Source organism: Delphinus delphis, chromosome 11 (assembly GCF_949987515.2).
Source record: "Delphinus delphis chromosome 11, mDelDel1.2, whole genome shotgun sequence".
NCBI classification, from domain to species: domain Eukaryota; kingdom Metazoa; phylum Chordata; class Mammalia; order Artiodactyla; family Delphinidae; genus Delphinus; species Delphinus delphis.
Genome location: NC_082693.1, coordinates 8973094 through 8996980, shown reverse-complemented (window position 1 = coordinate 8996980; position 23887 = coordinate 8973094). Strand labels below are relative to the sequence as shown.

The window sequence follows — 23887 nt, the reverse complement described above, 5'->3', positions numbered from 1 at the left end:
TTGCTGCCGGTTACATTGCCGTAAACTGATATTGACATTAATTCTCAGAGGTTTGGACTTCAGTTTCCTCACCTGTGGCTCATAGAGGAAATCATCCGTAACTTATCTTTCAGGAGGAAGTAGCCAAATAGCCTTAAGATTGTAGTATTCCAGCTCCTCATTGCTGTATCAGAAACGGTTTCTGGTGCTTCATAAATGTTGAATGGGTAACTAGAAAGGATTTAAGAAAGAGCGTTTGGGAGAGAGAAGCGCCCCGTCATTTGCCCTAGTTTGCCCCTCCTGGAAGATGTGGCGAGGAGGGAGAGCCCCGCTGCCCCGCTCCAACAAAGGGACGGCAGCGCGTGCTCCGCAGAAGACTCCAGAGCAGTCTGCCAAAGCTCAGATCCACCCTTGCCTTCCTTTCCCCGGCCCCTCGGCCCCGGCGCTTCCTCCCGCGCCGCTAGGCGGGCGGAAAGGGCAGCGGGCGCCTTTAAATGCTAATGAAGTCGATGCCCAACTCCGGAGCCAACTCTCCCCACCCTCTTCCCTCCCCGGCCCGTGCGCCGCCTAGAAAAACTTGTGCGGGGCCATTTTTGGGGCAGTAAGATCCAACGAGGAGCCCAAGAGCTAGCGCGCAGCCCGAGAGCTCGAGCCGCCTCCGCCGCCAGCGCCTCGAGATCCGCACCGGCCTCCCGGAGAGCGAGCCCCGGCCGCCGCGACCTCCAGCCGCGCTAACCGCCGACCAACCGCCAGCGAGGCGCCCGAGGGAGAGCGGAGGAGGCGGCATGAGCGAGGCGGGCGAGGCCACCACCACCACTACCACCCTCCCGCAGGCTCCGGCGGAGGCGGCCGCCGCGGCCCCCCAGGACCCCGCGCCGAAGAGCCCGGCGGGCGGCGGCGGCGGCGCGCCCCAGGCCCCGGCCCCGGCGCCCGCCGCCCTGGTCGCAGGCAACCCCGGCGTGGACGCGGCCCCCGCGGACCCGGGCACCGCGGCCCCCGCCTCTTCGGCCGCCGCGGGCAGTGAAGACGCGGAGAAGAAAGTTCTCGGTGAGTCAGGCCCGGGAGGGTGGGGGCTGCCCGGGGCGGAGGCGGGATCGCTGACAGCACGAGGTCCCTGGGGACGTCGGGTCCCCGGCGCCGGTGGCCGCGGGTCCCGCAGGCGCTGCCGAGCGAGCGCGCTGCGCCCTGCGCTCCCGGCCGCCCGAGCGCGTTCTTCCTGGTCCTGGGCCCGGAGATCGGGTTCTTAACTCGGGTCCCCTAGGCGGGCCCTGTCGCATCCCGTGGCGAAGCATCCGTCGGTGCGAAGGGGAAAGGAGCGGCAGTCGGGAGAGAGGACACGGGGTTGGGATGGATGTGGATGTAGGGATGGGACAGGCACCCACGTGGGACGGGGACTTTGGAGTCCTCGCGTAGGATCTGGGTGAGGAGAGCATTTCCTTCGGGGAGAGGAAGGCGCTCAGAGGAGACGGGGGAGGGAAAAGTGGAAAGGCTTCTTGCTGGGAAGGCTCAGGTGTCTGTCCCTGACGCCCTTCCCACGGGGGCGCGGGAACGAGGCCATGCTTCTGTCGGCCACTTGCCGGCGGAGAGGTGTTGCAATCCTGTCCGGGAAACTTGGGTCTTAGTCCTGCGTCCTCCGCCTTCTCTGTGCCCGCTGCTGCCGTGAACCACTGAAGTGTTTACCAATCACTCTTTCTTCCTGGATTGTGGGAAAGCCTTTGGTGCAGCAGCTGAAAAAACTTCGTCGGAAGTGCGGGTATGACGTTAGTTCACAATGTTATCTTGGGACTCGTAACGTAGGGAGGGAGCTCGGATGATGAGGTGTTCAGGTCGGGTGGGGGCTCAGAGCATCGCAAAGGATGGCGGTGGGCGTTGTTGGTTTTGTCGCGTATTTCAGCCTTCTCTCCTTAAGTAACACCCTGTGTGAGGCCTTAAAACAGGCTTACAGAGGGTGTGTGCTCTATCACTCCCTCTTTTTTTTTAAACGGGGAAGGTGAGAGATGGTGTAGGATGCTTCCGAGAAATTTTCAGTATTTTGGATGGGCCGTATTTGATCTCTCTGAGCCTTGCCTGCCCAGTTTTCTAGGAAGAAAATTGGGGGAATAACGTGAAGAAAGTTTAATAAGATTCCATGTTTCCAGCCTTGAGAGGCCTGTTTTCATGTTTTTTTGTTTTTCCTCCTCCCCACAGGGCAGAATTTTACTCAGTTACTGTCAAACAACGTGCTAAATGTAACATGTGCAGGTTGAGAAACAAAATAGCCCTCATTTCCCTGGGCTAAAAGTTGCTTCAGTCCAGTCCGTGTCATATTGTGATATTGTTTGCAACAAGTGTGTCTTGGAACACTTCCATGCAAAATGTCAGAGAGACAACCTTGGCTTATCCAAAGCAGTGTTAGTATATATTCTTAATTTGACTGATTTTCACATAAAGGAAATTTTTCAGTTTTTCGCTTGATCCTTGTACCTTTCTGGATCTAACTAAACTCCTGAATTTTAAACTGAAGCAGATATCTTTAAAGATGAAGGAAACAGATCAGTCAATTTCCTCAGCCACCAACTGCTCTTAAGGCACATCCCTGGTGATGATGAGTCTGGAGGTCTTGGATCTTTCCACTGTCATTCCAACTCTCAAAAGCAAGGACAGCCTTCTGCATGACATTTCAATACTGTCTCTGTCCAGTGTGTCCTGCCATCTCCTTTCCTCAGCCAGGCAAGCACATGGTGCCTAAAATGTGCCAGGCGCAGTGCTGACTGAAATGGAATTCTGGTTTGGGACTCTCACATTCTAGTTTTTACAAATGGTTCTAAACTGCAGTGCATAGCCACAGGCCAGGGAAAGTAGTTGACAGGACTGAGGGAAAACTTTCCCCCCTAAATGAAGCCTGATCGTCTTCCTCCGTTCCCACCTCCCGTTCTGTGTATATAAAGTGAGTTTATGGTTTTAAAGCAAGAAGAGTGCATGGATGTGTTTGGCCTTATGAAGTCATTAGAAATATTTGTGGAATTAGGAAATTTTTAAAAACTACAGTGGGAGTAAAAATAACCTGCAGCCTGGATTGAAGTTATACTTGAAAATCACTTTCATCTTTCTCGCTCTTAGTGTTGCTTTTCTAATCAAGATAATGCCTTTGACAGTACCTGTATGAAAATGAATCAAAAAGAGTTCCTAACTTTATATTTTCCTTATATTTTTCTAGGTCATTAATTTTGGGGCAAATGAAGGGAGACACAAAAAGCGTATCATTTGAAATGATGTGCGATTTAAAAGCATATGATTTATTAAAACCAGTCATCTGTGTACATTTGGATCCAAAGCATAAAATGTTTTTTTCCTCTTTGCCCTGCTGCTCTAATTTAAATGGCCTAAAACTGAAGATTTTAATAGTTTAATCTCTTCATTAGAGAGATCTTCCTTACTTAGCCTAAGAGCCGGAGATTCCTCAGCAAATGGTGGGCTGAATGACTTTGAAGACATAAAGAGTTTTTTGTTTTTCTTTTTTTTTTTTACAAAGAGAGCTAAAATACTTCCCCAAGCATATCAATCTAGCAAAACTCAGAACTAACCCTGCCCACAGCAAAGTAAGTCCTAATTACTGTTTTAGTCTTGAATTTGAAAGCCAAATCTTTATTGTTTATCCTTGGAAATTAAACACTCTATATCGCATAGAAAGGTAGCATGGATTAATGTTAATTGTTACTTTTATTTTCTACTAAGCTTTTTTCTTTTTTAAAGGTACTCTATTGTCCCATTATCTGTTTCACTGAGTCTTGATAATTGCTTTATGCCTTTCCTGAATTTAGGCATAGGCATTTCTAGAGGTACTGGATTTCGTATTCACGGTTGATTCAGGGGAGTCATCTAAAATAATAAATGGCTGAAACAAATATGAATCTACAAAGTATAAATTCTATGACCATACTATTTGTTTAGATTCCTTCTCTTGAGTTCTATTAAGATCTGGCATTCTACAGAAATGGTCCTACTCATGAGGGAAAGTAGAGACAATAATCAAGTTAAGGGGGAGGAGGTGATAAGAAAGTGCTGAGGGTTTGATTCCTACCAAATGGAGAGAGTAGGGTAAACAGTGAAACAGAATCCCAAATTCATCACTGGTTTGAAGAGGCCTGTTACATCATGTCTCAGGGTGGTAAGTACAGAACTGGGCTGAGCCGGCCTCAGTTCTATTATTACTCTTGGCTTCTTTGCTAGGCCCCCGTCTGGCACCCAGACAAGTTTCTTCAGGTCCCTGTAGATGAGCTATTAACAAGGAGCTACTATTTCACTATGTAGTTTGCCGACTATTTCAAAGTGTGATGAAAGTGATGTGTTAGGTGGTCGGTACTTACCTTGTTCACGTGTCTACAGTTGTTTTCGTTGTGACCCTTCTTTTGCACTTACAAAATTTTTCAGTTGTAAAGCTCTAAAGAGCATGTTTTGTTTCGTTTCTCATTAAGCAGTGTTTCTCAGTTTTAATTATGGCAGAATTGTATAGACTTACGACCACTCCTTATCTTAGGACTTTATTGAAAAGTTTCATGAGGAAGAAAGGTTTAGTCTTTCTGAAAAGTATTTCCCTGTGATAGCTTCACTTGCTCCATTTTCTTCTCCCAGTATACTTTGGAGTTAAGCTTTTAATGGTTTCCTCGGGTATGTTTAGGCTTTAAATAATGCTATCAAGACCTTAGTGGTATGAGCTTTATCTTTTTGTAGGTCAGATACTAATTTATCTGTTTGATCCTATTTTAGCCACCAAAGTCCTTGGCACTGTCAAATGGTTCAACGTCAGAAATGGATATGGATTTATAAATCGGTATGTGTGTGCACCTCTACATGTTTTAAATACCTCCTTGTGCTGTGCCACCTGCTGTTGGTGTCTTTCCCCATACTTTATGAATGGCTTGTGTAAGTTTTCAGATTTCTGAGCACCGTAAATATTCTCATTTCTAAGCTACTGATCATTAAACATTAATTAAAATACCTTTCTAAAACATTGATAAGTACTTATACAATCTAGTCATTAAAAGAAAAAAAAGGTGGCGGTGGGGAGGATAAATTGAGAAATGGGAAGGGCCTCAGGATAATTGAGTTGGTATCCACAATTTCACAGATGGAGAAGTGGAGTCTTAGACTGGTTATGCAACTTTCCTAAGGTCGCACAACTAGTGAGTAATTGAGCTGGATCTGCAACCCAGGTCTGGTCCAAGTCTGGTAGAAACCGTAGTGTTTTCTTTAAACCATAGTAGCTTCTAACCATAGAGGAATGAGAACACAGCTGTAAGCTATGGGGGTATTCTGATGTTTTTATACGATACCATCATTTTCTCTATTCCCCCCTCCCAGGCCTCCCTTTTAAAAAAAATTCCTCCAGTTTCTTCCTTGTATGTTTTGGTGGGTGGTGGCAGTTTGGGGCGGGGGGGTGTTTTAGGTTTCAGTGTAAGGAGAGCCTAGTTCACAGCTGTGCCCTGTCCTTTTAGCTGTCTTGCTTTGCTTTTGCTGGGAGGGAAATCTAGGGCTCTGGTTACACGCCATGTGATTTAGAGAGAGATGAGAGGAAAGGGATGTTTCTGTAGGTTGAATCTGTATGCTTGGGTGCAAGCACTGTTGTCGTATGGAAGAGTGAGGTGGATAGCTTTTGGGTTTAGAAGTTTTTAAGGAGGATTGATTTGAGGCATCTGAATTGAATTTAGAGGAGAAACAAACATTTATGCTGTGTTTTGAGGTCTTAGGATCTAAACCGTTCTTTTAAGTTTTTCTGCATACCTAGTCCCTTTAATTGTGAGCTTTTTGTCTTCCAACAGAAATGATACCAAAGAAGATGTATTCGTACATCAGGTAAGAGTGATGATAAATGTGACATTTGCTTTGTGCGGAGAGGGGCGTCTGTAATGTGCTATTATCCCTTTCCCAAAGTGGAGTTTTACACATTACTGTGCTACTCGAAACTCTTTCTGGGACTTTATTTTGGCAAGAGAGCCCAGTTCTACGTTTTAAGATTTGCACATAAGCTCTTCCGTCCCATCATAGTAACTGTTTTCAGACAGTTTTTATTTTTGCAGTCTAATGAAGTAATAATCAGACCACTTTCTAATTTTTAATGCCTTTGAGTCTTTAGCGAAAGCCCTTCTGTTTCCATGTTAGCATCCTATGCTCCCTGACTGTGGTTCCCTCCTTGTGTTGGGCTGGACTCCGTCTTCCTTTCGCCTGGCTGTGTATTGGTTCAAGCTCCGCCATCAGAGCAGCTTGAACTTGGAGTAAATAGCACAGGGAAGCAGATGGTTAGGGTGTGTGTATCTAAGACATTAGGAAACTCCCAGCTCCCAGCATAGTCCTCTCTCCTGCGAGAACGAGACACGCTTGGCTCAGGCCCAGGTCAGAAAGGCCCGCAGCCCCCTAGATTCAAAGGAAATGTAGAAAATGGGTAAACTATGGAAAACATGGGCCTCTCTGTACAGAAAGTTCAGTCTTCTTTACATTCTTAGCCTAGGATGTTATTCTGTTGGTCTGTATCCTGGACTTGCTTGGCAAAATAGGTTAAAAGAAGCATTATGTGCGCTTACTGTTCTTTCTGTATATTTAGTGTTCAGTGAATTGTCTCGCGTATGTGTGCAGTTCTCAGTGTATAACAACAGAGAAGCACAGAGGCAGGTACCAATACCAGCACGTTCACCTCCAGGGCTCTGTCAAGCATCTGGTTTTCTGTGTTTTTGTTTCCTTCTGTTCAGGATTGTGTGCGTAATGGGGTGGGGTTTGGAGACTGGCGAGAGTGATAGCTAAGAAAAAGCTCTCTGGTTGTGGTTTCTATCAGTTATATTTCAGTAGCTCCTGGGTAACTGGAGTAGATTATTTGGTTCAGACACAATGACTTTTAAAGTCATAACAGACCGAAGGGGAGTGTTGCTTATAACACCTAGAGGTTAATAGACCTTTTGGGGTAAGAACGCTGCCTTTGGTGACTGCTGGAGTAAAAGGACCTCACAAGTTTCTGTGCCCGCGGCCAGCTTCACTGACCTGATTCCAGCCCCCTGTGAAGTTGGGCGGTGAGTCACCTCAGTGTGTTGAGGCTTGCCCAGTTTAACAGGAAAAGGGGAACGAGCCGGCAGGGAGGGGCTCTTTTTGGACTGGCTGAGGGTTCAAGGCCTGCGAGTATATCCTGTCCTGAACTGCCTTTTTCCTCTCTGGGTGAGGTCTCTGCCCTATTGGCTCATTTTTTTTTTTTTTTTTTTTTTCCTCCCTCCTACTCAGAGTAAGGGAAGGGCTGGATTACACATGCCTAATCGCTTTATAAAATAAGGTTGACCTAGTTCCATAGAAACTCAGAGCCCCTTTAACTATTTAGAGATACCAGCTAAAGAAATGGGGAATTCGTTGCAGGAATTATTCTCTTCCCGCCACTGACTGAAGGAGAGAGGCCTAGTCATAAGCAGATATTTAGGTGCAGATGTTCAATGCAGGATAACATCTTCATTAACTTTTAATGTATTATCAGGGAGTGTGTAGGGATAAGTTGACATACTAATGGTGTGATGAGAAAAATTTGAATAAATATCATAGAGTTACAATACAAGGGGTATAAATGTCCCCCATCTCCCCTCCTCTTCCCCCACCTTCTTCCCCCGGGCTGTATTTTTATAACTTCAGATAAATCCCTTATCAGCCTCCAGTTGGTTTCCTCATCTGTAAAATGGGAGGGGAGAAGGTGATCAGCAATGTTTTGTTCTTGAGGTAATTTCGTATATTCTGTCAGAAATATTTATCCCCTTGGCATTTTTAAAATTTCTTCGAGGTTAGCAGTTTCTCTTGTGTCTCCATATTTTAATCTGTGTCTCCGTATTTTTGTGTTTATGTGTGTACATAAGATTTCATGAAGGCATCCCCCCACCAGCCCCCTGCACTGATGGAGATGTAGTCTGAATCTAAGACACTTAGCAGAGTGAGGGAACTCATCTATCCAGTATCACGACTAGGTCATCAGGCTGCAGCTGCGCATTATGTTTAACCCACCTACCAAGATGAATTTTGAAGGCTAACATGAATCAAGACAGTAGTGTGGAACATAGTTTTATAGTGTTTTTTGTTTTGGTTGTGTTGTTGTTTTGGAGATCCAGGTTAGTTGGGAGAGTAATTTTTAAAAGTAATGTTAGATCAACAATTTCTTCAGTATAGCCAGTAAACTTGAGAGCAATGAAATCTGTGGCCAGTTTTGGCACATACTTCATTTAAAATTTTCTGTTCTCTTGACAGACTGCCATCAAGAAGAATAACCCACGGAAATATCTGCGCAGTGTAGGAGATGGAGAAACTGTGGAGTTTGATGTGGTTGAAGGAGAGAAGGTGAGAGGAATTGTGGCTGGGTATCCAGGGTGCTGGCACAACTCGCTTGCATAGTAAATGGTCTCTCAGCCCTTTATGAATTTGTCATTATGTACCTTGTTTGATGTCGTACAAAAGAACATTTTAATTTCTATTTTAATAAACGATTAACCCTATTTAATCGTGGAAGGAAAAGCTAACTTCTCAAGGTATAAAATGACATATTTTATTTTGGTACCAAATGTATATTCAAGTGTAGTTTAAAATTAAACTGTTTTATAGTATTAAAAATAGATAAAAGCTGCTTTGGGGCAAAAGCTATCTCTTTTTAAGGTTTTTAAAATAACATTTATTTCTTAAAAGTTAACGTGTGCATAATAGGAAACCAAAAAACACAAGAAGCAGAAAACAAGGATACCTTTTTCTAAGAGTAAAGTTTTTAGGCTGTGATTTGTAAGCACTTCTGCACAAATAATACACAGTAAAGAATGTTTTAATCTCAATAAAAGAAGATTCAAATCAAATATGATCATTATGTTTTCTCTTTGGCTTGGGTTTTGGAAAGCCAGAGGCATCCTGAGAGCCTGTAGAACAGCCATCTGCAGATGGAGAGCAGCCCAAGAAGCTAATGGGTCATCTTGTTGCGCATATACAGATTTTTTTTATGCTGTTATATACTTAATTCCAATATTAGTAATGTCCTTTATGCTTTGTTTTTAATCAACAGCATATTCTAGGTATCAGTCAAACAATATAGGATAAGAATAAAAACATTTTAAAGCCATATATGGTACTGCTGCCATGGAGGCTCATCGTGGCAGCTGAATTACAAGCTGAGTGAATGACTGCTTCACTCCCAAATGAGTGCTCTCTTCACATACACACCATTCATTCCATAGCCCATATTCTTCGCAGCTCTCAAACTGTTTTCTGTTTTGAAAGAAAAACAACTTTATTCCACCTAATGTAGAAATTTAAATGATTTCTTTACCAATGTGATCCCCAGGGTATCTTGCAACCTCTTGGAGTTTCAAATTATCTACCTGCAAATGCTGGCCTGTAATGATCTCTAATGTCTCACCCAACTCCTAAAATTTTGTTTTGCCAGGTTAATTTTACCTCTGTATATTTTCAGAATTTGAGGTTATACAAATCGATGTGGGAGTGGGAAATGTGCTCTTTTGAATCTCCTTTGTCCGAACTTTTTATACTTTTGAAGCATTACTTTATCCATTTGTCCATATGAGAATCCGAACGCTAAGTCTGTTTCAAGGATAAGAAGAAGGTTTAGAGAGGGACTACATTTGTGGACACTGTGTATGTAAGTGGACGCTAAGTCAAGGACCCTTCATTCCTGCTGCCGCCAAGCTGGGAGAAGTTTCCCTCTCCGTAGCTCAGTGCTGGACAGAGCCATGTGAGCCCACAAGTGCATTCTCTTAGTACCTCGCAGAGTAACGTAGGTTTCAACATTTTCTAGGAAGAGAACATTATCTCAGTTATTTTCCAGTGAGGAATATTCCTCCTGGTCTAGCATTCCTTTGTTACAGTTGCATCATATTTACCACTCTGTTCCTGAAACAGATATATACTGCTCTTGAATCAAACAAGAAGGCAAAGGTTGTGGAAGCAGACAAGCTGTATACATTTATTGTTATTATTTCTTTAACTTTTTATTTTATATTAGAGTATAGTTGATCAGCAGTGTTGTGTTACTTTCAGGTGTCAAGCTGTATACATTTAAATCAGGACGTCAAGCACCTTGCTCACCTTATTAAAACATGGGTGTGTTTTTTAGGTCACCGAAGGAATCTCTAGTATGTTCTGCCAGTGTTCAACCCTCTGGCTATCTAAGGCCGTGCTTTTGGCTTCTTTTTAACTCCGAGGCCGTCTTTGCTTCTTCCCTTTCTCAGGGTGCAGAAGCAGCCAACGTGACTGGCCCAGACGGCGTTCCTGTGGAAGGGAGCCGATATGCTGCAGATCGGCGCCGCTACAGACGCGGCTACTACGGCAGACGCCGTGGACCGCCCCGTAATGTACGTTGTCTCTCTCTCTAATCAGTGATTGAAGAAATGCACACATCTAAACTCAAGTGTGTGTACTTGGAGCACATAAATGCTGTATCTTCTCCTGGAGACACACTGGGTTTTTTTTGGCGGCGGGGGGTGGGGGGAGACGGGAAATTTTTCATGTCCAGAATTTATCTATAGCCACTGGTCTTATGGGAAACTTGCCGTTCAGCAGTTGTATCAGTTTGTATGTATTTGGCTGCCAGGAAGAGTCATTTAATTATCTTGTACCAAGAAGGCTTAATGAAGGTCGCTGTGCCAAGGTTGTCAAAAAGGTTTTCTCTTGCTTTGGCCCTTTTACCAGCCAGAGCCGCGTCATGCGGCGTTCACTGGGAAAGGGGACCGGGATTCCCGTGACCCCTTGAATCTGTTGTTCCTCCCTTGTTAACGTCTAAGAAAGTCAGCCTTTGGTTGGCGAGGAGGAATGGGGAACGGCTCAGGAATAAGTGATGAACAGTGCTGGCCACAGATATATCAAGTCATTTGCCTCAGTTACGTAGCTGTCTTATTCAGCATAGCATTTCCCATCATTTCAAAGTAAAGAAGCAGTAAATAATTCTCTGGATTTTTAGTTCTTTAGATTGGTACCAATCCAGGTGGAAGGGCTTACAACCAAGTCCGGCTGGAGTTTTCTTAGGAGGCTCAGTTTAAAGTATTCTCAAGGCACCCAGAAAGACTCCCGTCCAGTTTGTGGTCATGAGGATCCTATTAGATGTGAGTCATTTTTTGATGTTTCTAGAGTTAGTACCTGGGATTGGTACTATGGAATAAAATCCGAACACTAAGTCTGTTTCAAGGATAAGATGAAGGTTTAACATCACAAGATGCTTTGTGAGCACAGGATTGTGGCTATGTATAACATCCAAGGAAAACTTTTGAAAAATCGCACCAGAAGAAAGGATTTGCAGATTGAGAATGATTTATCTCTACACCTTGATAGATTAATATCTTTCTGCTTACCTAAATGCTTCCTCTCTTCATTCTGTCATCTTCACACGCAGCCCAAACTGATTTTTATCAGATTCCTTATGACATCTTGCTTTTCTATTTCTATATTTCTCTTACCCATGTTTTGCTTATCCTATGTGATTTTTAAAAATAAGCTGTGTAGGGGGTGGCAGAAATGAGCTACCATAGCATTTACTCTTTCAAGTTCACCAGGTTCACGGAGTTCTAGTTGTAATTACTTTGATTTCTAGGTTAATTCAGAAGTAAGAGTGGGCGAAAACCTTTAGTGAAAACTTTTCCTTTGAAGGCTTTTCTCCTCAGCTGGAAATTCTGAAGTCACGCATGTGAAAGATACTTAGAAATAAAATTATCAAAATTCTGAAAGTAAACATAAATGATGGTTTTCTGTTGTGCTGTCTTTAAGTCCTAACAGCTTATTGAGTATGTTTGGCAGTGGTGGTGCCATTGTTCTTATTTTGTAGAACTCTTGACGAAAGACCTGGCTGTAGAGGACTCAAAAGATACAGAGAACCTAAAGAGAAACCCTCACTATTTTGGTGAACATTTTCTGTGCTACTATGTCTTTACATAATTGGGGATTGTACCTGATACAGACTTCAAAAAGTGTAGAATGGCTTGGCTTTTCTGAAATTAGACTAGTTGAGGCCGTAGTTGAAGCTTTTCCTCTTTGGGAATTGAGTTGCCCACGTGAGCTTTGTTCTGGAGGACTCTAGATCTTAACTCTCCTCAACCCCAATGTCAGTCATTTTATTTTGTTCATTTTAAATTTTTTCATTTTCAAAAATTGTAGTTGCTTAAGACTACCTTTGGCATAGCAATCCCCCTGTAAAGTAGGATTTGAAATAAAAAATTCTTTGAGGGATGTTTAGCTGTTTGCTTATTATTTTTCTTTTTGAGAGAAAATATTAGTATGTGATACGGTAGTTTAAATACAGGAAAAAATATAAAATGAGTCAGTACTTCCCTTGTTAATAAGGTTTATTATATTCAGAAACTGTCTGTATTTATTACTTACTACTGTCTATTAAAGTGCAATTAAAACTTTATTCCTAAACATATAAAGAGAATCATGCCATAAGTCAGTGGTTCTCTTTTGGTTTTTGGACCCATTTATATGCTTAAATATGGGATCCCAGAGTTTTTGTTTACGTGTGTTTATACCTATTAATATTTATTGTATTAGAAAGTAAAGCAGAAATTTAAAAGAGTTTATTTAAAATAAGCTCATTACTTGTAAACATAAAAAACATTTTTTTTCATGAAAACTATATTTTTTAACTGAGAAGAGTGGTGTTGCTTTATGTGATTTTTTTTGTAAATCACTGATCTCCGGTTTAATAGAAGACAGCTGGATTCTCACAGCTCCTGCATTGGGGCTGCCAAGAGGCCACGTGTCACTGTAGTTTCTGGGTGATTCCCCTCCCCTCCCCCCCAAACTCATGAGAGAATGAGAGGGGAAAAAGACAGATAGCATCTTACCGGCATTATGAGAATAGTTTGATCTCAGTAACCCCCTGGGAAGGGTTTCAGAGACCACCCCCCTCCCATCCCTACTTTGAGAACTGCTCCAGGAAGCAAACCACTTAGGACCAACCTGTTGATAACACCACAAAACATATTTTTCTCGCCTTTGCCCCAGTGGATGGCCAATGTTGGGGGAGATACATTTGGTGGAGCTAAATATTCTAAACTTGTATATGTTTTTTGGGTGGCTGGTCAACTGATATACACCAGTTCTAACTAGATGCGAGCTAAATTCGTTAGAGATTGATTGCACTTGCCTTTCTGCTTCTTGGTATTTCATGTGCACAGATCTCCTGAAATCTAAATGTGGTTTATCCCAGGTAATAATCTGGGTTAAATGCATTTTTGTCCGTCTAATAGAGGGGATTGTTCCTCTGGGGGAGAGATTGTTCTCTTCCATGGACATCCACCCTACATGGTACTCCTGGGTTCTCACCTTACTGGAGCATCTTCTGAATCTCTGTTTCCTTGCCTCGCTAGTGCGCTGGGGAGGAGGAGGAAGGGAGCGGCAGCGAAGGATTTGGCGCCTCAGCCGCTGACGGGCAGCTCGCTGGGGCCCTGAGTCAGCGGCGCCGCCCCCAGTACCGCCCCCAGTACCGTCCCCAGTACCCGCGGCGCTTCCCGCCTTACCACGTGGGACAGACCTCTGACCGCCGCTCCCGGGTCTTTCCCCAACCCAACGGAACGCAGGTAAACTTGCACCGGGGGCTCCTCTTCAGCGGTCCTCACCCCTCTGTCCGGCCTCCGCCTCCGCCTCCGCCTCCTCCTCCAGCACCAGTGGCCGGAAATCAAACCTAGCTTTTGGCTTCCCGACGCTTCCAAAGCGGACTAGGCGGCCTTCTCAGAGCAGTCATTCCAGTCACACTTCTACAAGCACGACCACCTGGGCCGTGCCTGTAACCGGGGACCCTGGGTGGACAGGGTACAGTTCTAGTGTATGGAAGAATGAGAGACGTAGAGTAGAGACGGCTGGTACGTGTAAGCGCTGAACCCTGAAGCCAGGCGGGCCTGGATTTGAATCTTGCCTCCGTCTGTGAGCTTTTGAGGTTAACATGGCCATTCCTTGAATGGAGATAATTGCCTCACTGCGGGGTTGTGATGATTAAATCAAAGGTAAAGACCTTAGTGTGGTGCCTCAGGACGGGGAATGTCTATATAGTCCTTAATTTAGATGAAATAGTGTTGATTATTAAGAAAACCTAACGCAGAGTGGAGATTGTTGATTCTCGATTGGTTCTCCTTTTTACTGCAAAACATTGATACAACTATCATGAACTTGACCTGTAATTAATAAGCCTTTTAACAGCTTTGCAGTTCCCAGGAAACTTGGTAATCTCGGGATAGGACATCATTTTTGTTACTACCAGCTACAACTTCTTCCCTAGTATCCTTGGTTTCTGTTTTTTTACTAAGTGTTTTGACTGAACACTATGTTCAGTCTGTTCTTTGCTGCCCTTTTCCCTTCCTATCATGCATGACTGTGTTCTTTCTACATGGCTTCTTGTTATTTTTCCCCTTCTACTCTTTAACAGCTGTCCCTGACAAATGTGCTAAAAATAACAAGTAGCCTTACATATATGGAGAGACTGGGTACATGGGGCGTAGTAGGTTTCTTCAGAGGGCAGCACCCTGGGCCTCTAGGAAATGAGGACAGGAAGAGGCAGGGAGATTGTAATGCACATTTATTTTTAGGGCATTAGTAGTACCTTCCTGAAATAATCCTTCTCAGTATTAGCATATACGTGTGTATCATACTTTCTTGAGACCATGATGATCATTTTCTAGATCGTTTGAAATAAAGTATATTTCACCTTAGGAATGGGAGGTTCAGAGCAAAGGGGTTCTTTGGTGCGATGCAGAGGAGCAAGTTGAAAACTAATTTTGAAAATGTGCATGTTCTGGTAACCACATTTAGTTCTCTTAACTTGGGTTGAAATTCTTACCCATTTAATAGCTAACATGAAGTCTTCAACAGTCTTTCCTTAGAACCCTTCTAATACATACCATGTTTAGTGTTCAGTGACAGAAGTCGGCTTAAGCCAACCAACAGCACCAAACGAAAATTCGTAAAACTCTCTTCTGTATAGCTTAGGCTACTTCCAGGTTGTCCATGTAATGGCTTAAAACTAGAGAGAGATCTCTGAGATGGTAAATATTGTTGAGGTCAAGTGGAAAAGTCTTTGCCAGCAATTTCTACTATTGTATATACAAAACTGTGAAATTTATTGGACACAACAGGAAAAAAATGAAAATATGCAGGCCCATAGTACTTCCCTTCTGTACCAAGAACGTAATATAGCATGATATATCAGTGTCCAGAGGACTTCCATTTTTTTAAAGATAATAATTCTAGGTATTTGAAAAATAAGTCGAATTGGTTACTGAGCTAAATCAGCTGTTTGTAGTCTGTGAGAAAAGAATTATATGACAGAGGAAAAGGAGCAACATTGTTTGGCATCCACCAAGGGACAGATGTTTGAAATCAGTTGTTAGTTTTCCCTACAGCTTTATGGAGTTGGCAGTGGTATCCAGATTTTTGTTGTTGTTGTTACAAATGAAGGGATTTGAGTAGTTGAAAGAATTAGCAACTTTTACCTAAGGTTACATGGGCAAGAAGTGGTAGAGCTTGGTTTAAACTCAGTCTGTCTGTCCAGTCTCTTCCCATTCTATCATTCCAGTAAAGACTTATCCTTTATACGTGTTCGTTGCTGTTTCTGTGTGTGTGTGCATGTGTGTGTGTGTGTGTGTGTGTGTGTGTGTGTGTGTGTGTGTGTGTATCAGAGTTCCTGAGGAAGCAGCAGCTTTGCTTGTTCAGAGAAGTAAGGGAGGCTCATGTGTTTGGGATGGTGTGAGTGAAGAGAGGGGTGAGGTGAGATTAAGGTGCTATCTTAGGGCAGGTCAAGCATGCTGGGTAGACCAAGATAAGAACTATTGACCTACCCCAAATGTGATGAAAAGCCAGTTAAGGCATCTAAATAGGGAAGAAACGTATTTGAGGAATCACTGGACAGTTTAAGGAGGCTAGACCACGGTTGGCAGCAGCAGAAGTAGGGAGACCAGCTAACATACTTCCTCCATGGAGAGGGGATCAGGGGGGCATGGATTAGAGTGCTAGCAGTGGAGGTGTGAGGAGTGGTCAGATTTAGGAAATGTTTTCAGCATGGAAGGGGCAACATGTGATGATGGAGTGAACGTGTGCTGTGAGGAGTAAAGGGTAGCTTTGTGAAGAAAGGCCAGGTTTGCGCGGAAACACAGGTCATTTGGAGATCTTCTCTTGGGCAGATCAAATATGCCACACACACACACACACACACACACACACACACATTTACGCATGTGTAACTTACAGTGTGTGTGTGTGTTCCTTATTTCTGCCTACTAAAATGGCCTGAGGTTAATGACATGTTAATAGCACTGAGCACGCCTGGCCCCCAGTTTTTCGTTTATAAATACCATTCTCCAATAAAAAGAAGCCCCTCTGGAGAAACGGCTGATTTCGGAGCCAGGCCACAGAGAGTACAATATGAGCCTGGAACATCTTGCTGCGCCAGAAAGCAAGGAAGCGCTCAGAGAATGCTGGAGGCGCGTCCAGTAGGCCATGAGCCAGCTGGGAAGGGTTCCCTTTGGCCACTAATGATAGTAACAGGTTATAACTCACTGAATAGCATAGAAGACCATGAGTCTTTACAGATATAGACAAATAAATATATTGAACTTGATAAGGAGTGAAATATTTACAGACTTTGAAAGTACTTCTTCACAGAATCCTCATAAATTACAAAGGGGGATAGAGTAAACTTACCATGGAGGAGCCGTACTGCTTCTCAAAGTGAACACTGTCAGTAACGGTACGGGTTGAAACCATATGCCGTCTGGCAGGATGCAGTGAGAAGAATCCAGTGCCACTTCTGTGGCTTCCCTTCCAAAGGTGCCTAAGCTACATCATGAGAAGACACCAGACAGCCCCAACTGAGGGATATTTTACAAAATGACTGCTCCTGTAACCTTTAAAAGTGTCAAGGTTGTGAAAACCAAGTGAAGATTGAAGAACTATTCAGATAAAGAGACAACTAGATTCAAGGCATGGTTCCAAATGAGTCCCTTTGCTGTAAAGAACATTACTGGTGAAACTCAAGAAAATGGAGTCTGAGGGTTAGAGTCTATACTTCCAGCTGTCCTGTAAGTTTGTGATTATTTAAGGAAAAAAGTTGGAGAAAATGGGTGCTATTTCAGCATGTTTATATGCCTGGAAGGAAATGATGGAGGAGAGAAGGGGCTGGGCGATTGAGAGTTCAAGAGCCCTAGCAGGCCAGAAAGAGGGGCTGGCTTTGGCTGTGAGCATGGACCACTTAATCAGTCTAATGAGAGAAGAAAAAGCAAATGCAGTAGGTTGGTAGATTTGATGGTGAAAGAATGTGGAGATTCTTCTCTAATTGCTTCTCTTTTCTTAGTGAAATACGGAGAAGGAAGGGATATTACTTTTGAGGGGAAAAAGAAAAAAAGATTGAGATGTGGCTGTATTATAAAGAATTTCAGAGATTGTTGGTGGGTTTTTTTGTTTGTTTTTAGCTCTTTCTTCCCCTGGAAGTTCTGCAATATATTATTTCCCCAGCTTAAAATAAATTTCTCAAGGAAGGATATTTTATTTTTTTAATGCTATACTTCAATAAATAATGCAAACAGATGAAAGGAAAAGATTGTGAAAGGAAGCAATCAGAGGTGAAGGTGTGGTGGAACCTTTGAATGTAGAAACCATTACCGTATTGAAGGGATACCCAGTTTGTAGAATGAGTGGGTCTGAGTTTGAAAAGATTCTCTTTGCCCCAGTGTGGTACATCATTCCATTTCCTTTTGTAATAGAGGTTTTCTTTCAAGAGGTGAATGGAACACTTCAGAATTTTTAATATTGTAAAATAAATTTAGGTGTACTGGGATAAGGCAAAAGACTGTCAAGTGGAAATGAGTCTTTCTTTCTTTCCTGTCATTCACACAGATCTAATCAGTACATAGTTCACTGTTAGAATTGAGAGTTCCCAGCTCCGTAATGAAGCCTTTTATTTTCTCCTTTTAAAAAAATTTCTGAAGGCAACTGTGTGCCGTGTCTCATATCCTGTAGCCTGACACTCATGTTTGCCTCTCCATGCCTCCTCCTAGGCGGGTGAGATTGGAGAGATGAAGGATGGAGTCCCAGAGGGAGCACAACTTCAGGGACCAGTTCATCGAAATCCGACTTACCGCGCAAGGTACCGTAGGTAGGTAACGTTTTCTAAGAGCTAATGACCGATTGCAGGACTTGTGAGCCACAGTAGGATGGAAGAGGATGTTGCAGGTCTGTATTGTGTATTTATTATGTAATGAGAAGACGTGGCTGTTTGGATCGTATGTCCAAATTGTGGGAGGGGCTCTGCCATCATGTTTTCACACGGCCGTGTGGCATTCCCCCTGCTCAATGATGAGGATTTTTAGGTATCCCTGTACCGGAGCGGCATTTGCTTCTGAGAACTTTCCCATGATGTAAAGTCATACTGGATTTTTATTATATTTAACGAGATACGCGGAAATGAATTGATGGGTCATTCATTCGGTGGTGGTGCTATGAATGGAGGGAGAGTTGGCTGCCAGCGAGTGTTTGGGACACTGAATATTCTGATAACCGGGGCGGTCTAATGCGGGGGTTAAATCAGCCTACAGATCATATCGTCTGTGTTTAAATCCCCACCCTACGATTAGCAGCCCCTGTGTAGCTGTATCTCCTCCGACAAGTTTCAGGACTCCTCTTAGACTTAGTTGCCAGCTTACGCAGTGGACAGTAAGGGATATTCTACCGCTGTCAATAGGGTTAGATGTACTAAGGCGTTTCAGGCAATCAGTATGATGCCTGGTATAGTAAGCCCTCAATAAATTAATCGATTAGTACTACTACCAACATTGTTAAGGTTAGTGAAGGAGGGACTTCCCCGGTGGCGCAGTGGTTAAGAATCCGCCTGCCAATGCAGGGGACACGGGTTCGAGCCCTGGTCCGGGAAGATCCCACATGCCGCGGAGCAACTAAACCTGTGTGCCACAACTACTGAGCCCGCTCTCTAGAGCCTGTGAGCCCCAGCTATAGGAGCCCACGAGCCACAGCTACTGAAGCCTGTGTGCCTAGAGCCTGTGCTCTGCAGCAGGAGAAGCCACCGCAATGAGAAGCCTGCGCACCACAACGAAGAGTAGCCCCCGCTCTCAGCAACTAGAGAAAACCCACGTACAGCAATGAAGACCCAACACAGCCAAAAATAAATACATAAAATAAATAAATTTATTAAAAAAAAAAGATTAGTGCAGGAGTGTTATTTTATTTCTGCTTTATCCCTTGTGAAGACTGGATTGGGCTAGACTCCCTAAGATTCTCTTTAAGCTTTTTAAGCCTTCCTGTTCCTTTACCCTATCCTTGAGGAGCTTCATTCCCGAATGACGTTCATACCACCCTGAAGTGTGGCAATATGGGTTTATTGAGAGGCGAGTAAGTATATTACTTGGGGAAGGATTTGTACCACTCTACGTCGTCTTTTCTCCCAAGATTCATTTCAGTGTTAGACATAGTCATTCTAATGATTCATTACAAAGGACTTTGGAAATAAAAGAGGCTTCATAGAAATGTCTTCAGGAAAACAGAAAAAAGACAGTAGTGTATGTGAACCCCAGCTCTGTCAATCTCTAGCTGTGTGATCGAAGTTGCATTTGACCTTTTTTGACCTATAAAAGCAGCAATCCTTTATGGTTCAACCAAATACTTACCCTCTTTAAACGTCTTGGTTTTCTTACTGTAAATCTTAAACTCACAAAATTAGCCCTGAAATTAAATTAGATAATTAACGTGAAAACACACCAGCACAGGCTTTGGCACACAGTGAGCGATGTTCGTTTGTTTCCCACGTCGAATCCCCTTAGACTCCACTGCATGCTGTCCGTGGAGGGCAGATACGGGAGCGCTTTTGTTTTTTAATTTTTCCATCCTCAGTGCCTGTCAAAGTGTCTGGTAGGATCATAGTGTATGTTCGGTATATGTTTGTTCACAGTGTTCAGGTGAAGGGGGAAGATGACAGAAAGATAGGGTTTTTTACCACACCTTTGTTCCACTTGCCTGTGCATAATTCTAGCAGTAAGTCTTGATCCCTTGACTTTTTAATCTTTAAAAATAAAACCTGGGAATTCCCTGGCGGTCCAGTGGTTAGGACTCTGCCCTCTCACTGCTGAGGGCCCAGGTTCAGTCCCTGGTTGGGGAACTAAGATCCCACAAGCTGCGCAGTGCAGCCAAAATAAATAAATAAATAAAACCTGATGTTCTTGAGGGCATCTGTTCTCTTTTCTCCTGTGTTCTCTGCTCTAGGGGCCCTCCTCGCCCACGACCTGCCCCAGCGGTTGGAGAGGCTGAAGATAAAGAGAATCAAGAAGCGGCCAATGGTCCAAACCAGCCACCTGCTCGCCGTGGATACCGGCGCCCCTATAACTATCGGCGTCGCCCCCGTCCTCCTAATGCTCCTGCACAAGATGGCAAAGAGGTGAGTCCAGCCAGCCAGAGGGGATGCTGCCAGATCCTCCTTAATCATGTCAAGCTTTAGTATTCCCTTCTAAGAGTGGTTTTATAACCTGAAAACTGAGACTTAAGATACGTATAATATGTATCATATATTTTTGTGTATAACATTGTTCATTTATATGTGTGTGTGTGTATAAATATATATATATATATATATATAGAGAGAGAGAGAGAGAGAGAGAGAGAGAGAGAGAGAGAGAGAGAGAGAGGGAGAGAGAGAGAGAGAGAGAGAGAGCCCTGCACATATCACAAACCAAATATTTGAATTCAACCAGTTAACATTCTGGCTAAAACGTGTAGAGCTTTCCAAACAAAAGACAGCGTTTAGAGAGAGGAACCTGCTTCTCAGCACATGTTGGAAGCAACTGTATATTTTTAATGGCTTTTTACTATGGAGAGTGGTGGCGTTTAGTTGCCATTTGGAGGCCATTCTTCTGCGGTTCTAATTTTTTCCTCATACTTTAAGAGTAGTTAAGATTTTGCACAGTGATTTACCTTCACAGATCCCGACTTGTGAGACCTTTCAGTCTTGAACTTTCCACTGCCGTATGAATCAGTTAATTTCTCGTTTGTGGTTTTGTTGTCTTTTCAGACCAAGGCAGGTGAAGCACCATCTGAGAACCCTGCTCCAGCCCCCGAGCAGAGCAGTGTCGAGTAACATCGGCTCCCCAGGCACCTTCACCATCAGCAGGTAGGAGCTCGGGTGGCCGCACAGGAGCTGATATTCTCTTTAAGTAGCACTGATTTCTCAACAGTAGCACAGATCAGTCTCAACTAGTTGTGTAATTCATCTGGGCCAAGTTTCTGATCTCCATCAGGATTCTGGAGAAAGAGCAACTTTGGTGGTAAAAATATCTCTGAGGCTGATCTTACTTTGCTAGGCATTGGGGACGCAAATATGCAGACAGAGTTAATGAGAGTCAAATTCATTTTTCTAGATAGACAGTTGTTAACTATTATCACCACCTCAGAAAACTTTAGAAAGTTTTACTTTTGTGACACCTCGTGGCCAATTTGATAATTTTAAAGTGCCTGACAAGGCCTCATTTTAATAACAGAGGACTGTGATCGGTAGAATAAACAAGAATGTGGTTTTTTCCTTCCCTTTTCCCTTTGATAACCAACATTATTTATTTTGAGGCAGTATGTGTAGTACGTGAGAGCCAGTGGGTTTATATATCCAGTGCAGGAGCTAGTAGTCATTAGCCTAATGATCTTGAGCAGTTTATTTATCCTCTGCAGCGGTACTGTCGGCTGCTGGTAAAATGATACTGACTAGATTCCCCACTAGGGTTGCTGCAAAGACTTAGTGAGATAACACGTATGAGTGCCTAAGCAGGACGCGGCAAAGAGTAACCTCTCCATAAAAGTGAGCTTGTTTTGGGCTTCCCTGGTGGCGCCGTGGTTAAGAACCCGCCTGCCAATGCAGGGGACACGGGTTCGAGCCCTGGTCCTGGAAGATCCCACATACCGTGGAGCAACTAAGCCCGTGCGCCACCACTACTGAGCCTGCGCTCTAGAGCCCGCGAGCCACAACTACTGAGCCCGTGTGCCTAGAGCCCGCGCACCGCAACGAAGAGTAGCCCCCCGTCGCCGCAACTAGAGAAAGTCCGCGTGCAGCAACAAAGACCCAGCGCAGCCAAAAGAAAAAAAAAAGCTTGTTTTTCTTCATTGTTGCTTCCTGCTTTTTTTCTGTCTTCTTGTTAAAGATCCTGGACATTGGATTTATACAGGTGGAAATGTACTAGAAAGACTGGCTCAGCGAGTCTTACAAGAATTTATAAGCCATAGTTGGTTTCATTCTGGGTTTTTCATCTAGTAAGTCCTGAAAGTTTAAGTTTTTAGTATTTCTTGGTTGTTGCCCTTTTCATTACATAAATAAGGACTTCGCTTTTAGTTGAAAGGTTGTAAAGCTCATAGCAGCAGTGTTATTTTTCCAAAAATTGTTCAGATTTCGTAAAATTTTGAGATCATTTTACGTTTCTACTTTTTAAATGCCATCTGCTTTTATATGCAGAGGTTTGGGATTTCAATTATCCTTTCACTAGGTAGACAATTGCTATGCTGAGAATATTCTGTTTTATCTCTGGGTAGTATGGACAGTTTATTATAGAAATAAATTCTGTATTCACACTTGCTTGCATTAACTGATGGAATTATATATTAATCATTTGGCCATAAACTTTTACTTGGTGACATTATTTTTAGGTATTGTTCCTAAGGAAATAATCCAAAATATAGGGGAAAAAATTTCTACTATTTACAATCTAATGTTGGAGAAGTGGTTAAATACTGTGGTATATCCATATTAGGAGATACTGTATGGCCACTAAAATGAGTATGAAGAATTATCAATGCTATAGTACCATTTATTTGAAAAGGCTTCATGATGATAATTTTCTTTTCTAGAATTTTCTAGAATTTTTACTGTTATGTACTGACCTGGTTTGTAAAAATGTTTTATTAAAAATTTTCCATTAAATTAGTGTTTCAGTTTACAAATCTATAAAAGATACACGGTGTAAGATTTTGTTTAGAGCTTTTGAAAATTGATTTTTTGAACTACATAAAAAACATAATTTTTGCCTTTTTATTCTTTAACTCTTGATCATCTTGTCACTCTTCATAAGCTTGATTTGAATTTTTTCCAGGTGACCTAAAGAATTAATGACCATTCAAAAAATAAAGCAAAAAGCAGACCGCAACCTTACCAACACCAAAGAAACGTCCAAGCAATAAAGTGGAAGACTAATAACCAAAACGTGGACATTAGAATGTTCACTACTATTCTTTACGAAGCAAACAGCTACACGACGAGAGTGTCAGCCAGTTTTTCAGCAGCTGAGATCCTGGGAATGCCTGCACAGAACAAGAGAGCAACCTCCCCGGTTTCAGCAGCCACTAGGTTTATATTTTTTTCCTGGTTTTTACTGTTTTGGTAATATGAATTGAAAGAAGAAATATTAATACCACATGGGGAGACCCCCCCCCCAACCAAAGAAATCTAAAATATGTAGTAAATGCTTTTTTTTTTCCTTTTTTGTTCATTTTGGATGCTGGTGCTAAACTTCCAGGTGTCATGAGTTAAAAAGAAATTTTATGCCCTTATTTATTTTGAGGATGAGGGGAGGATAACATTTTGCTTTCCTATGTGACTCTCTTTGAAAATGTGCAGTATGAAATTCCTCAAAAATAAAATTTTTACCCTTGAAAGGAAAAGATGTATAGCTGAAGTATGTTTTCGTATCTCAGCTGGAGTTGTTTTGTCTTTTTTGGTCTTTTTTCGTCACTTCGTTCGCTGAATAGTAAGCTCAAAGCCAAATGTATAGGTGGAATAGTGCTCTTTAATAAATGCAGGCATATGAGCTGAGAGCATAGGAAATGGGGTTATTTTTGGAACGAACAAGTTCACATCTGAGTTCAGCAATAGGCATGTTTGGTTTGGTGCTCTTAGCTCTTG

At 43.0% G+C, this 23887-nt stretch overlaps 1 protein-coding gene across 2 annotated transcripts; it reads left to right on the top strand.

Annotated features, from left to right (window-relative positions):
• The first annotated feature begins 523 nt into the window (after positions 1-523).
• YBX3 (Y-box binding protein 3) lies at positions 524-23646 on the top strand. Of its 2 annotated transcripts, XM_060024299.1 has the most exons (10): positions 524-1026; positions 4726-4789; positions 5778-5811; positions 8221-8310; positions 10200-10322; positions 13329-13538; positions 18003-18100; positions 20218-20389; positions 21020-21118; positions 23079-23646. In XM_060024299.1, the coding sequence occupies exons 1-9, from the start codon at positions 765-767 to the stop codon at positions 21083-21085; spliced, it is 1119 nt and encodes a 372-aa protein (XP_059880282.1). In that variant the 5' UTR covers positions 524-764; the 3' UTR covers positions 21086-21118; positions 23079-23646. The 2 variants fall into 2 exon arrangements, with proteins under 2 accessions (XP_059880282.1, XP_059880283.1); XM_060024300.1 differs by lacking the exon at positions 13329-13538.
• The last annotated feature ends 241 nt before the right edge of the window (positions 23647-23887 follow it).

Excerpts from the sequence above, each read along its gene's own strand:
- YBX3 (XM_060024299.1), top strand. The coding sequence starts at position 765 with ATGAGCGAGGCGGGCGAGGCCACCACCACCACTACCACCCTCCCGCAG. Across the intron at positions 4,790-5,777 it reads GGATATGGATTTATAAATCG|AAATGATACCAAAGAAGATG; the intron begins GTATGTGTGTGC and ends GTCTTCCAACAG. Across the intron at positions 18,101-20,217 it reads TACCGCGCAAGGTACCGTAG|GGGCCCTCCTCGCCCACGAC; the intron begins GTAGGTAACGTT and ends TCTCTGCTCTAG.